Source organism: Pteropus alecto, unplaced genomic scaffold (assembly GCF_000325575.1).
Source record: "Pteropus alecto unplaced genomic scaffold, ASM32557v1 scaffold126, whole genome shotgun sequence".
In the NCBI taxonomy this organism is placed as follows: domain Eukaryota; kingdom Metazoa; phylum Chordata; class Mammalia; order Chiroptera; family Pteropodidae; genus Pteropus; species Pteropus alecto.
In genome coordinates, this window is record NW_006439187.1 from 197,436 (window position 1) to 212,732 (window position 15,297).

General features: G+C 33.7%; 1 protein-coding gene across 1 annotated transcript in view; it reads right to left on the reverse strand.

The window, feature by feature from the left end:
• LOC102883927 (fibronectin type III domain containing protein 3C1-like) overlaps window positions 1-6,404 on the reverse strand; it is a 42,493-nt gene extending 36,089 nt beyond the window's left edge. The window contains 2 exon segments of the mRNA XM_025049771.1: window positions 3,527-3,602; window positions 3,919-6,404. Of these exon segments, the coding sequence (XP_024905539.1) occupies window positions 3,527-3,602; window positions 3,919-4,041 (199 nt within the window). The 5' untranslated portion in view covers window positions 4,042-6,404.
• Window positions 6,405-15,297: the final 8,893 nt, after the last annotated feature.

Below are 15,297 nucleotides of genomic sequence, written 5' to 3' on the forward strand. Positions count from 1 at the left end.
ACATGTATATATACATGTATAGGAGAAATTATTTATAATTTTCCCTATACATTTATATATAAAATTATTTATATATAAATATTCTTTCCCCTCCTGTACATTGTTCTATATTAAATGTTTAGTATAGTGCTGGAAAATGCTAGGCACTAAAGAAATACTTTTTCAATATGTGAATGGATATAAAGAAGAAGCCATGTGGAGAATGGTAAGAGGGGCAGAGACACAAAATGGACTGGTCCTATACTAACGTCGGGTAGTGAAAAATCAGGAGGGATATTTTGGCTGCGGAGAGCCCCTCTTAGGACTGAGGGGGTCCCTGCCCCACACTGGGTTCCCCAGCTCAGAGCACCAGTGCCAGGAAGAGGAGTCTCCACAACATCTGGCTGTGAAAATCAGCAGGGATTCTGCCCAGGTGAGACAGAGAGCTGCTGTAGACCCAGGCAGTCCTCTTAAAGGGCCCATGCACAGTTACTCACTGATGGATTCCCTTGCTCTGAGCTCATGAGCTGCATGCGGCAGCAGCTTGAAAAGTGCTAGGAACGTATGGGGAGGAAGTGAATTGTCTGGCTTCAGGGTGAAGGCAGGAGGGGCAGCTCTGGCTGGGACAGAAGGGTTGGCAGACACCATTGTTCCCTTGCTGACCCTTCCCCCCACTCATCAAACTGGCTGACACTGTTCACCCCACCCTGGTGATCCCTGAAAACCTGCCCCACCCAACTGGTTCACAGCCCTGAACCTCTTTCAGCAGCTATTCCTCACAAGCATCCAGCCTTGGCCTGAGGCAGACTTCCCTAAAATCTTTGAAAGATCCAAAACCCCAAACAAGCAGCAACTGGCCTCACTTCTTGTACTTCTTGCTAAATGGCCCTCAGCCTGGCACAAGTGGCAGCCGGCCTCGGTTCACAGCATATCCTCTCCTAGGTGCCTCCAAGCCTAGCGCAGGCAGCTACCAACTGCAGACCACTTTGTAGCTCCTAGCAGGTAACTCGAGCTGGGCACAGGCAGCAGTTGATGTGGGCCTGCACCAGAGCCCATCCCAAGAGGCCATGAAACCAATTCATATGGTGACCACACCAGAGCACCATCCAATTAGCTCGACAAATGACACACCAAAAGGGTAGAATCAGCAGAGCCCTGCTACAGTTTATCCCACTCTGTGGGGTCACCCCCCATACTTCAGCTCATTCACTATAGTCATGGCCATTTCTCACAGGCAGTCAGCCTGAGAGTCAGTCCTACCCACTGATGTGCCAATAGGAATCAAGGACACCTACTACGTAAGGCCACCTTGACAAGACTGGGAGATGTAGCAGATATACCTAACAAAACACAGGGAAGCAGCCAAAATGAAAAGATAAACATGTCCCAAATGAAAGAACAGAACAAAACTCCATAAAAAGACTAAACAAAATGGAGACAAGCAATCAAACAGATACAGAGTTCAAAACACTGGTTATAAGGATGTTCAATGAACTTAGGGGAAAAGTATATGAACTCACTGAGAACTTACACAAAGATAGAAACCATAAAAAAGAACCAGTAAGAAATGAAGAATACATTTGAAATGAATACATTAGATGGAATCAATATCAGATTATATGACACAGAAGATCAAACCAGTGATTCGGAAGACAAGGTAGTAAAAAACACCGAATTGGAACAGCAAAAAGAAAAAATCCAAAAAACAATGAAAATAGTTTAAGGGGCCTCTGGGATATATCAAGCATGCAAACATTCACATCATAGGGATACCCGAAGGAGAAGAGAGAAAGATAAAGGAATTGAAAACCTATTTGAAGAAATAGTGACAGAAAACTTCCTTAACCTGGTGAAGGAAATAGACATACAAGTCCAGGAAGCTTGACATGTCCCAAACAGGATGAACCCAAAGAAGCCCACACCTAGACACATCTTAATTAAAATTCCAAAAGTTAAAGACCAAGAGATTCTTAAAAGCAAAAGAAAAGCAATTAGTTACCTACAAGGGCGCTCCCATAAGACTGATTTCTCCATATTAATTTTGCAGGCCAGAAGGGACTGGCATGAAATATTCAAAGTGATGAAAAGCAAGGACCCACAACCAAGATTACCAGCAAAGTTATCATTTAGAATTGAAGGACAAATAAAGAGCTTCCCAGACAAGAAAAAGCTAACGGAATTCATCAACACCAAAACAGTATTTAAAAAATGTTAAAGGTAATTCTTGAAGAAGAAAATGATAAAAAATATGAATAATAAAATGATAATAACTACATATCTATCGATAATCACTTTAAATGTAAATGGATCGAAAACTCTAATCAAAAGACCAGGGTGACAGAATGGATAAGAAAACAAGACCCTTACATATGCTGCCTACAAGAAACCCACTTCAGATCTAGACACGCACAGACTGAAAGTAAAGGGATGGAAAAAGATATTTCATGGAAATGAAAACAAAAAGCTGGGTAGCAGGACTTACACCATACAAAATATACTTTAAAACAAAGACTATAACGAGACAAAGAAGTACCCAGTAATTCTACTTCTGGGTGTTTATCCGAAGAAACCCGAAATACTAATTCAAAAAGACAGATGCATTTATATGTTCACTGCAGCATTATTTACAATAGTTGAGATGTGGAAGCAACCTAAGTGTCTATCAATAGACGAATGGATAAAGAAGTGGTAGATATATACAATGGAAGATTACTCAACCATAAAAAGAATGAAATCTTGTCATCTGCAACAACGTAGATAGACCTAGAGAGTATTATGCTAAGTGAAATAAATCAGAAAGATACCACATGACTTCACTTATATGTGGAATTTAAAAGAACAAAATAAATGAACAAGCAAAACAAAAATATTCATAGATACAGAGAATATTTTGATGGTTGCCAGATGGGAGGGGAGTTGGGGGAATGGGTGAAAAGGGGGAAAGGATTAAGAAGTACAAATAGGCAGTTACAGAAATCACAGTGATGTAAAGTACAACATAGGGAACATAGTCAATAATATTGTAATAACTATGGTGTCAGGTTGGTACTAGACTTATTGAGAAGATCACTTTGTAAGTTATATAGATGTCCAGCCATTATGCTGTACATGTAAAACTAATATTGAATGTCGATGCTAATGGAAAATTAAAAAAAAAGTAAAAAAAAATAAAAAAAGGAAAAATGAATGAATGAACTGTCTGAGGACCTCAGCAGTCATCTCCTATAGGAGAATAGTCTAAAACTAATAGTGTCTGTCGATATCTTCAAAATCTGGACTTTTTGAAATGGAATTCTTGAATTAATTTTTGATTTTTAAAAGTACCTTATATGAAGTTCTCTAGTAAGACTAGCAAGATTAGCAAGATGGCCAGCTGCTGCTTGTTCTATTGATACTATGCTCTATGAGAAATATATAAATTCAAGAGCATTCAATCTGGCTCAAACAGGAAAGGATATTAGTGGAAGAGATTACTAGTAAAGTCATTTCGCACTAATATTTAAATTTACTCTTTAATATCAAACAACATACATTTAATTATACTGACCTTGAATATTTTGAATGTTCCCATCATCAGACTTGATGGTGAGGGTCTCCCCAGGGTTAACTTGCACCAATATAATCTAGAAATAAACCATTTTTGATGACATACTTTTTTGTTAATTTATGAAAAATCATTATTGTCCTTTTGAAAAACACTGAGACTCACTACTTATTGAGGACTTGTGATGCTCAAGGAGAAGAGTACAATTGGATCAATGAGCACTTAGAACAAATTCAATACTCCTAAGTAAGAACAGGTCCTCCCCAAACCAAGTTAAACCTAATATAGTAAGGTTGTAGAAAATAGGTGCTTTGAGATGGAAAAACCAACCCTTCCCATTAAAAAAACCTGCAAAAAATGAAAAAAGCTTATCTGAAGGTAAAATTCAAACATACTTGTTGTATCCAGTATTGAGGACAAGAATTCCATCTGGTATATCTCTTGGGATGAGTCATCATTTGTGAATAATTAGTAGTATACTGTGTTCCAACAGTGGTGTTCAGATGATAATTTTCCATCTAGGAAAAAAAAAACATTTTTAATTTCAATAAGGTCATTTTATCTCAGTTCCTTTTGACATAATGCCAAACAAAATTATAAGCTAGAAGCACAGTATTTGCTCGTTTTTAAGCTCCAAAGAAAAGTCAAGTGACTTTTTCACATTACATATGTAGATAAAAATTTTCTTGAATAGCTTATTTTAAATGTGTAAACACTAAATCTAAACTACACTCTATTTCTTTCTTGAGACCAATCCTATAAGTAGAAGTCATTGCTACTCAGAATGATACTTTTAAATATTAGAAATTTGAACTCACATCTATGAATGAATATGAAAAAACTTTAGTCTGCATTAGAGCAGACTAAAGTTTTAAAACCATTCATCAGAAGAAACTGGGGGTAGTATAAACTTTAAGATACAACACCAAGACTTTTGAGTCAATCAAGGGAGGCTGAAAAAGCAGCTAAGTCAACACAAAAGGAGGTTCTTTGTAGCCTAAGCTAATGTTAAATGTCTCAAGCAAGTTTAAAAGGCATACAAGGAAGATAAATTGATGTTGGTGAAAAGATAAAACTTCTAAACTAAGTGACCAATCATAAAATGTGACAGTTTTTCTAAATAAAAGCTAATACTGAATTTAAGAAAAATCTGACCAGTTATGATAGAAAAAAATACAAAACAAATCTACCCTTACCTGATACATGGGATTCCCACTGATAACTGGAGCTATAGGAGTTATTTCAGTAAGAGTAGGTGTAAGCCCATGTTCAGTCATGTCTAAAAAGATTGGCTTTCACAATAAATTATGTTTCTAAAAAGAAAATGAATTCTTAGATTAATCAAATGAAGTCAAAGTAGTGATTTTTAAAAGACAAAACCTGATATAATATTCCTGAGAAAAAAGCCATCATAAATACTTTTTCTCTCTAGAAATGTTTACTTAAATGAAATTGCTTTACATATTTCAAAATAATCATCGGTTTTCATAAATTAACAAACATAAAATTTGGAGTCAAGAGTTTTAACTTGTTCACTCTATACTCATAAAGACAAAGATAGCTTCATTTCACAGTGTGAAGAATGGTTTAAACAAGTCACTGGTCATTTGATCCACTCAGATTAAATTAAATTAATTTCTAATCTATGATGTTACCTGCTAAATAAGATTGCATATTGCTTAGGAGGCTGTAAGAATTAACTAGATGCTTTTATAATGTTAACATAGATATCTACCTTAACTCTTTCAGATACTAAAACCAAAATATCTTAAACATAATCTAAAGCTTCAAACCCAAACTGTTAAAATACTTTTCAGGTTTAAATACTTCATGTGTAGATGGCACCAAGTGACGAGATATGGTCTGCTAGTCCAGATCCTTGATTCCATAAACACTTGGACAAAAATCAGAAAGAAAATAATGACTTTTTTGAAGATGGAGAAGAGGATACTCAAGAGGGAACCTCTTGGAGCTAGGCAAACCCTGCAAATGAAGTGTACTGCTGTGGTTCTACATCTCTGTGGTAACGATGATGCAAAGGAATGTTCACTATGTCATAATTCTAGTCACTGCTTACATCATTTCCTTACAAAGTTTTAGATGTAGTCTGAAGAGACTTTTTACTTATGAATAACAGCTTTCCATAAGTGAAAGACAGTTTTTTAAAAAAACTGTTGGGAGTCATAAAGAAATATAGAGTGCATCTAGTAAGAAATGTGTATGTTCTCTTAGGGATGTAGGAAATAGTTGCAAACTTAATGTTTTTTTTTTTTAAATATCTACTCAACAGTGAAAAGTACATTAGGCTAATTTAAATCTCTTGTATCACCACAAAATTTGTTTCATTCATGACAAAAGTCATTGCTTTCTAGCTCAATGTAATGACTGGATTAATCAAGATTTTATTTTTTTTAGATTTCCTAATTATTCTATTTAATTTTATTTACTTGATTTGATAGACTTTTAAAGTAAAAACATTCATTTTTAAACTGAAGTTCATTGAAGCATGCACTGAAAGGTTATTTATATCCATAGTAAGCAGTAAAATATTTTAATTTTATTAATAACCCTTGAATATATATTTTCCCTTTTTTGAATAAACTATCTTTTAGAATAGTATTAGATTTACAGAAAAGTTTCAGAAATAATAGAGGGAATTCTCATATATATCATACCAAATTTCCCCTATTAAAAACATATTAGTATGACATTTGCTATAATTAATGATACAATAGATTATTAGATGTTAACTGAAGTCCATACTTCATTTATTTCTTTAGATCTTGCCTAATGTCATTTTAATTTTTTAAATTTAAATATTATTGACTATATTTCCTATGCTATACATTACATCCCTATGACTTATTTTATAACTGAAAATTTGAACCTCTTATTCCTCTTCATCTCCCTCCTCTTTTTTTTCAATTACAGTTGACATTCAGATATTATTTTAAATTAGTTTCAGCTGTGTACAGCATAGTGGTTAGACATTTAGATAATTTTTGAAGTGATTCCTCCAATTAGGTTAGGACCCACTTGGCACTATACATAGTTGTTACAATATTATTGACTATATTCCCTATGCTGTACTTTCCATCCCCATGACTACTTTGTAACTACTAATTTGTACTTCTTAATACCTCATCTTTTTTTCACCCAACCCTCTAACACCTCTGCCATCTGGCAACTATGGATTGATCAAGATTTAAAACAACCTATAACGACATTTGAAAAATAGAGACTATGCCAAAAATTTGTGTGTGTGTATGTGTGTATCCTCTTTTATCCCATAACCTTTTCTTTTTCATCAGAACTTCCAATCATTGGTGTACATGGTAGGTCAAATTAATAGATTTACTGCTTCACCTCTATCTTTTCTATAGCTGTGTACCAACTTAGATCTGGAAATTTAATTTAATCATTGATTTAATCTTGGGTGACATCTGTACATCAACAGATTTAAAGTAGACAGCCTGAGGTAGATAACTATCCCTTCAGCAAATATTGAGAAGGGAATTTTAATTGTTTTGAAATTAAAATAAATTGGTATTAGATTCCCTAAGATATAAAAGTTTTCAAAATTCCTGTCTGTTTCAAGTCAATGTCACATACAATTAAGTGTTCCATTTAGAGAGATTGTTTTTAGTATTTCAGTTTTACAAGTTAAATGATCTGTGTTATATAAGGAATCAAAGGTCCTTTTAGCACTTGGAGAATGTCTTGTTCTTTCCCCTTATGTTTTGGCTATCACTTTTATCATTTTAAATTTAAATGTGAAATTCATGTTTAGAACTTTAATTTCTATCAATGTTATGACCAGTTGTTTATATAAGAACAACAAAAATTTAAGAGTAAGAATAGCATCTCAATTATTTTTTCATGAAGATACATTTACCCTTTTTAGTATATACAATAATAATGTTGAATAATCAAAATGCAGAAACTATAGAACTTAGTAACTTTTTATAGATATGCCAATATTATTATGGGGAAAGGTACAGGCAATATATAATTTTCTTATTTGGCATCTACTTTATCATCTTCTTTAAGTACAGCTTTCATCCATTATATTGAAGTAAGATAAATAACTATATAATGAAGGATAATTTGACAAAGGATTGGTTGCTAAGGATTTTTTTCCAGTTTAGAGAATTTCTAAGGTTGTTCATTAAATACCTCTCCCCAGCAAAATCTATTTTCCATCTTGTTAGTCAGACCAATAAACTACTCTATAAAGTGGAGTACCTTTCTCAATGCAGCTTTAATAATTTTGCTTTTCAGGCTCTTGAAATCTCTCTTAAAATCCTAAAGAAGCCTCTAGTCTAGCAAATTTACCATTATTTCCCTGCTACTCTGCACTGTAGTTGGACTATAAATGTAATGTTTTAATAAGAAACAGCTCTAATAAAATAAAATGTTATGTGAGGAAAAGTACAAAATGTTGAGTGGCATTACTACAAGTGAAACAAATCTTCAAAAATTCATCTTAATAAACTCTGTATATGAACAAAAATCATTAACTCTGGTCGAAACAAGGAATTACAGAACACAGAAAAATTACATTAGTTTTCTCAGAAGAAAAATCTTGAAAGCTGGGGAGGAAAATATTAAAATAGACATTCAGGCTTCTTAGTAATCTTGATAGTTTTAATTTCAAGCTGAGTGTACACTTTTAAGTACCCTCACAGTTCCATATATGCATAGAGAATGCTACAATTAAAAGTGCTGTTGCCTTACTGCATATTGCAATAAAGGCTTTTTGTGCCTCACTGTATAAAGCCCAAGCTAAACTATGACTATACAGAAGTAAAACTAAAATCGAGTATATCAATAAGGCAGGGACTACAAGGAAGTATTCTGAATTTTTATAGCATTTATTCAGTTATTGGTCAGGTGTCACTATTAACAGTTTACAGTTAGAAAATAGACATTTAAATAATTTCAGAATGGATATCTTTGATATCCAGTTGTGTATGTACTATAATAAAAGTGTAACTCTTCAGAATCCCATTTAAGTACATTTTATACTATGCCATGTGTAATCACTTTGAAAGAAACATGTGAACCTTAGACACTATTTTCAACTTTAAAAAGTGGGAAAATAGCTCAAATATTTAACCAGATTAAGAAGCAACACTTACTTTCCAGAATTAAATTTTAGGCTCAGAATTTACTTACTGCTTCATAATTTGGGTATTTCAACACAGAATGCATAGTTTTGGCCCATAAATGCTGTGTTTCCTACTTTTTTTTCCTCAAAAGTATCATTGTTCAGATAAAGTTCCAATAAAAGTCCAATTCCCAAGTCACAAATAACTGTTTCTAAAACTGGAGATAAATTATTTTAAAAAACACTTCTAGAATGTATACTTGCCTAAGAACTGCAGTTTAAATTTAACTTCTAGCTATATAAAAAACATATTCTGTATCCCCTTGAAATTAATATTAATTATGTAAGCCACTAATAAAGCAAACTGAATCTTGGTGAAAGAAAGCATGTGATCTTATTACCATTATTTTAGTTTTCTCTTAAAGGTAAAATTGCATTGTTTTATAGTGGTAAGTCTGAAAGTCAAAAGATCTGAGGTCAAATTTCTGCTTTACACATTACTGAGTAACTCTTGTTTATATTTTTATTCTGCATTGCCTAGTACATAGTAGGTACTTGAGAAATGTCGAACGGAGTGATGTAACCAACATGGCAAAATAAGAGTTTTTTTTTTTTTTTTTTTTTTTACCATCTTCCCACTCACTCCAAACAAAACAAAACAAAACACATAACAAAAGAAACCCCATGATTTTCACAATCATCCACAGACAAGATTGTTATTGTAGAAGTCTTGGAGATATTACCTCATACATGTTAGAATGGCTGTTATCAACAAGACAAGATATAGTAAGTGTTGGTGAGGATGTAGAGAAACGGGAACCCTTACACACTGTTGGTAGAAATGAAATGTAGCCACTATGGAAAACAGTATGGAGGTTTTGCAAAAAATTCAAAATAGAACTATATATGTTTCAGCAATTCCACTTGTGGGTGTATACTTGCAAGAAATGAAATCAGTATCTCAAAGAAATATTTGCACCCCCATGTTTGTTGAAGTATTATTAACAATAACTAAGACATAGAAACATCCTAGATATTCACTGATGGATGAATGCGTACAGAATCTGCCATTTGTGACAACATGGAAGGACTTTGAGGGCATTATGCTAAGTGAAATAAGTCAGAGAAAGACAAATACTGTACAATCTCACTTATATGTGGAATCTAAAAAAGCCAAATTCATAGAAACGGAGAGTAGATTGGCAGTTGCCAGGTGGTGGGGAGGTGTGGGAACTGGGGAGATGTTAGTCAAAGGGTACAAACTTTCAGCTATAACATGAATAAGTTCTGGGGATCTAATGTACAGCATGGAGACTACAGTTAATGATACTGTATTATGTACATGAAAATTAGAGAGTAAATCATAAATGTTCTTACCACACACAAATAATTATGTGAGGTGATGGGTGCATTAACCTTATTATGGTAATCATTTCACAATATATACATGTATCAAATTATTTTGTACACCTTAAACCTACACAATGTTATGTGACAATTATGTCTCAATAAAGCTGGAAAAATAAATTTTGAATAAATGACGAACCTTTTCCCTGAATATGTCCTATTCTAGTAAGCAATCATTTTTATCATTTATTGACTATCCTCTCTAAAGCCACGGATGGGCAGGTTGATAAAATATATATTCTAAGATAAAATAATATATAAAATTAGGATGAGAATTATAAAGAATAAATATCTTTAGGATGTTTTCCTAAAAAATGGACACAAGAGGTAATATTGGACAGTAAAATGTAAAAAATCCACACAGTTGAAAGTATTTTAAATTTTCAAGTTGTTACATGTAATTATAAAGAACGAATTTTTTCCACATTGTGCTAAGTGAGATAAGTCAGACATAAGTCAGTGATAAGAAAGACAAATACCAGACAATATTACTTACATGCGGAATCTGAAAAAGCCAAACTAATAAAAACAGGGTTTGCCAGGGAATAGGGGTGGAGGGATAGGACAGATGTTGTTTAAGGGTACAAACTTGCAATGAGTAGTAAGTACTAGAGATCTAATGTGCAGTATAGAGAACATACACAACAATAATCATCAAACTTGCTAAGAGACTAGAACTTAATTTCAATCATTAAAAAGAAATGATAATTATGTAACATAATAGAGGTGCTAATTATCACTACAATGACAATCGTATGCTATACAAATGCCTCAAATTAACATGCTGTACAACTTAAATTTATACAATGTTACATGTAGAATATATTACAATAAAAAATAAAACGAATATAAAGAATGGATTTTTTTAAAAGCCAGAGATTTAATATACTATTATTTTATATGAATGAAAACATAATTTTAAAGTCAAATCGCTAATAGGGATTCTGGTTAATAATTTCTGCATAGAATACATCTGTAAGGTATTGAGTATAATTAAAGAAAACACTATATAAAATTTAAACATTTTTGGAGAACTTCCCAAATCAGGCAATGTTAAACCAAAAGAGACACAAACAACCCTTGAGCAGATTATTTCAGATACAAAAATGATTCCAAATCTCAATAAAGCAAGCATACTTAAAGACTGATTTCAAAAGTTAGAATTCCAGTATAAAAAGACAAAAGATGAGAAGGAATGAATACCACTGGAGCTTAATAAATTCTGAAGATATGGGAAAGTACACATGACATTGTTGGATAAATATGACAATAGAAAACTATAACATGCATCCTACTATGACTAATATGTTTACAGACATAAATACATATATGCATAGAGAATATATTGAATGGAAATACACAAGGATTTTACCAGTGGCTATCTCTGATTGAGTGGGATTATAGGTGACATATTTTAAAAAATGATTTTTCTCTTATTTTCTAAATTTTCTAAAATTATTTCACTCTTAAAATTAAAACACAAGTTATTTTGTAAAAGGGGCAATGAGAGGGTAAACCTAGGACAAATTTGCATCTGTACAACAAATACTGGAACACCAGAATCAAGATCTTCCTCTTCCCCCACTTGAAGGCAGAAGAAATGGTTTTAAAGACAAATAAAAAGAACTACAAGAGTACATCATCTAGGTAGTACTTCTACCTGAGATTATGTGATAGAATTTGTGATAGAAAATATGTATATTTAGTATATGAATAGATTTGAAAAGAATTTGTGATAGAAAATATGTATATTTAGTATATGAATAGATTTGAGAAGGGACTAGACAATATCTCAAGATCATCAATCAATATTGGATTATTAATGAAAACTGAGGATGTTTGAGATGAATATCCACTCTTCTGAGGCTGATGTTATCAAAGATAATTATGTTCTTCATGAAGTGTCTTATGGTATCACCACAAGTCATGGACTATGGGAATGGATGGCCATTGGCTGACCTAGTATGGCATTTCTAACCTCAAAGTTTCTATATAAAGAAATACTTATGTCACAAGTTAAAACGAAATAAAACAAAATAAAACAAAAACCAAGGTCCCCAAGAAAAGCCAGAACTACAAACATCAGCCATAATTTAAAAATTTTGTTTAGTTCTGGCAAAGGCTCATAGGATCATATCTTGCATATGTTATGATTCTTAGACTCTTGAGTTTCTAATTGAATGTTTTGGCTCTTTACCCTTTAATGAAATTAATAATACTTTCTGGTGAAACAGTCTTTAAGACCGAAAATATTATGGACTATTATATCAGATTAACATATCTCTAAATACATTCCTTATGCCGGTGTCATATACTCCTAATTTTTTAAAATTATTTTAATCTCCAAAAATAATTTTGTTGAATAGAATAACATTTCTGTAATAGAGGAATAAGATGTTATCATTAAAAAGGTTTATTAAATGCCATTCTTTAATTTTAGAAAGGCTACTATGTTCTCAAATTATCATTACAAATCAAATTATGTTGAACATTAAGAAGTGTGACACAAATAGAGTATCTTAAGTAAGAAGTCTTATATTTCAGTCATTTTAAAAATTTAAATTTTGGCACGGGTGAATTGTTTTTAATTGTTGAAAGATGTAAACAGAAAGAAGAGCTTGCCTACTTATAGAAAGAAAATAAGTCAACAAATAAAAACCAAGTGAGTATACTTGATAAGTTTAAACTTACCATATATTATACTTTTAGAGAGTATTTAATTCACTAAGTAATGTAATTAAAACATAATGAGAGTTTGTGAAAAAATTTTTTTCACTTAGATGAAAATATTGGTGATAGCTCCAACCTCAGCGCAAAACAAACAAAAACCAAACCCAGCACATGCGCGTGCGCACAACACACACACGCACACACACACAGTGTTAAGATTTTTAGAGACCTTGAAAGCTGGCGAGTTTAAGTGGCAGATCATTATAAATTTACTTTTCTTCAAATATTTCCAGAACAAATTGCATTTTGAATTGCAATTTTAATCTACAGTTGAAATATGGTAGAAAGTTTTAAACTCAAATTTCTTTGTCTATTTAATTCTTTTGCAAAACAAATAAAACAAGAAATGTTGCCCAGAGCTTAAAACTGGATTTAGGGACCTGACCTAGAATGCCAGGTTTGTACTGATGAGCAGGGCAATTTAAATTAGGAGCTGGAAGTGATTTTTCAGTAAGTTCTTCAAGAGTTTAATAAAAGAAGTCAGCGCTGCAAAAGGTACTTACTCTTCTGCTAAAATCTGATGGTCAGCAATGATGAGCTGTATGGAGCCACCTCAATCTGGAAAGATTTCACTACAGTCTTGTTCTGAGACACAAAAACAGGTGGAAAAAATTACAAAAAAAAAAAAAGCCATGCTTTGCTAATTCTGCAGTTCGTTTCTATTTAGCACTGAATGAAAAATTATTATGAACTTTTCAAATAAGTCATCTGTTTTTGAGCTTAAAAAGCAGTATAAAATAAAACTTTAAAATTTTGTTAACAAGAATTAAAGTATTCTCAGGATACTAATTAGATGTATCTTTAATCTGCTTCCCTCCCTGAATATTTTATTTATCTTTGATTTAAAACAATTTATATTATCACATGCGGAGAAAAATATAAACAAAGGTTTCCAAGAATTAGAGTTAATTTCCATTCTTTGCAAAAAGAAAAGTTTTTGTTTGTTGTTAAGTAACAAAGCACTTTTGAAAATTGTTTTGGTAAATTACAAAAAAAAAAAAATAAAAAATAAAAAATAAAATGAAAGCTCCTTCGTGTTTCTGTCCCCCACTCTTTATGAGACAGATACTACTTTAAGAATAGTGTTTCCCTTATATTGATTATGCTTTAAACCTTCTAAGAGAGAGTGGCATGTCAAAAGAGGGGCAGCATGCGCAAGAGTGGGGTAAGGAGGAGTGGCATGTGGAGACTGGAGGGAAGAAAGGGTTAATTTTTCTCGTAAGGTGTTTTAATTTATGAATTAATGCTTATGGTCCTTGATTCTTTTGAGTATTTGTCAAGATACTGATAATTATTTTCTTCAGTGAATTTGGCATCAGCCAAACTTCTTGAAGACAATTTGTCCTATTGTCAAGGGATTGCTTATATAAGGACAAATTTGGGAAAGAAAAAACTTTCAAGTCTACCATTGAGAGAGACCCAGGCAACTTGATTCCAAGGATTTCAAAAGGTGCCCATTCAAGTTGTCTTTATGATGATGATGATGATGATGATGATATGATGATGATGATGATGATGATGATGATGATGATGATAATGATAAATTACCGGTAGTAAAAGCAAGGGCATTACCAGCTAGTTTTCTTTTTAGCTTTAGAAAAGTCAACGATTCACAGAAATAACGGGTACCCCCCAAGGTGCGACGCAACGATAAAGAAAAAAACCCAAGGATTTCCTAACAAATCAACTTCCACTCTAACCCACAAAACACTGAACCTTTCTGTGGTTAAAAAAAAAAAGAAAAGAAAGAAAGAAAAGAAAAACAGCCCAGCGCTGTACAAAGCTCTCGTGTACATTCCGCAAGGAATCTACATTTCTCCTTTCAATAAAATAAGCACCTAACCAGCACTTACCAGTCAGTGTCTACGGAAAAGGAAAAACGTAAGACAAATCAACACTGCGCAGAAATAGACAAGACTTTCCTGAAAAACCGTCCTCCGACCCTAGGAGCTCCAGATTCTATAACTAAATGCCCAGAAAACTATAGTTACTGTAAAGTCCGGGAACATAAAAAGTAGAAAAAAGGATGACTGTCCAAAAGCAGGTCACTCTCCAGGTATTTCCTAGTCGGAACAGTGCGTTCCGAATAGAAAGAGAGCAAGCTACAGTGACCCGTCCAAGATTAAGAAAGATAAAAGACCGGGCTGGAGGAGCGGTCACCAAATACAAAGACGAGCGGCGAAGTGAAGCTAAGCAGAGAGAGGAGCAGGCGGGACCTACGTGGCCGCAGCGGCGGACGCGCGGCGTTGGGGGCGGTGGAAGGAAGGTCCTTCCACGCGGCACTCAATGGCTGGAGAGGGAATGCGCCGTTTATACGGTCCCAATCTAATGAGGCCCCAGATGTAAAAGGAGCCCTTGGTCTCCCCTCGCCCTGCCCCCCAACTCGGAAACTCTTCCCTCCAAAAATATCCCCTCACCTACTTGAGCCTGCTGGAGCAGCGGTGTAACCCTATCCATCAGCATCCCAGCAACAGGCGAATTCAGCTCCAGGCCTGGCGGCCCCGCCCCTGCCCCCCCACCCCCACTC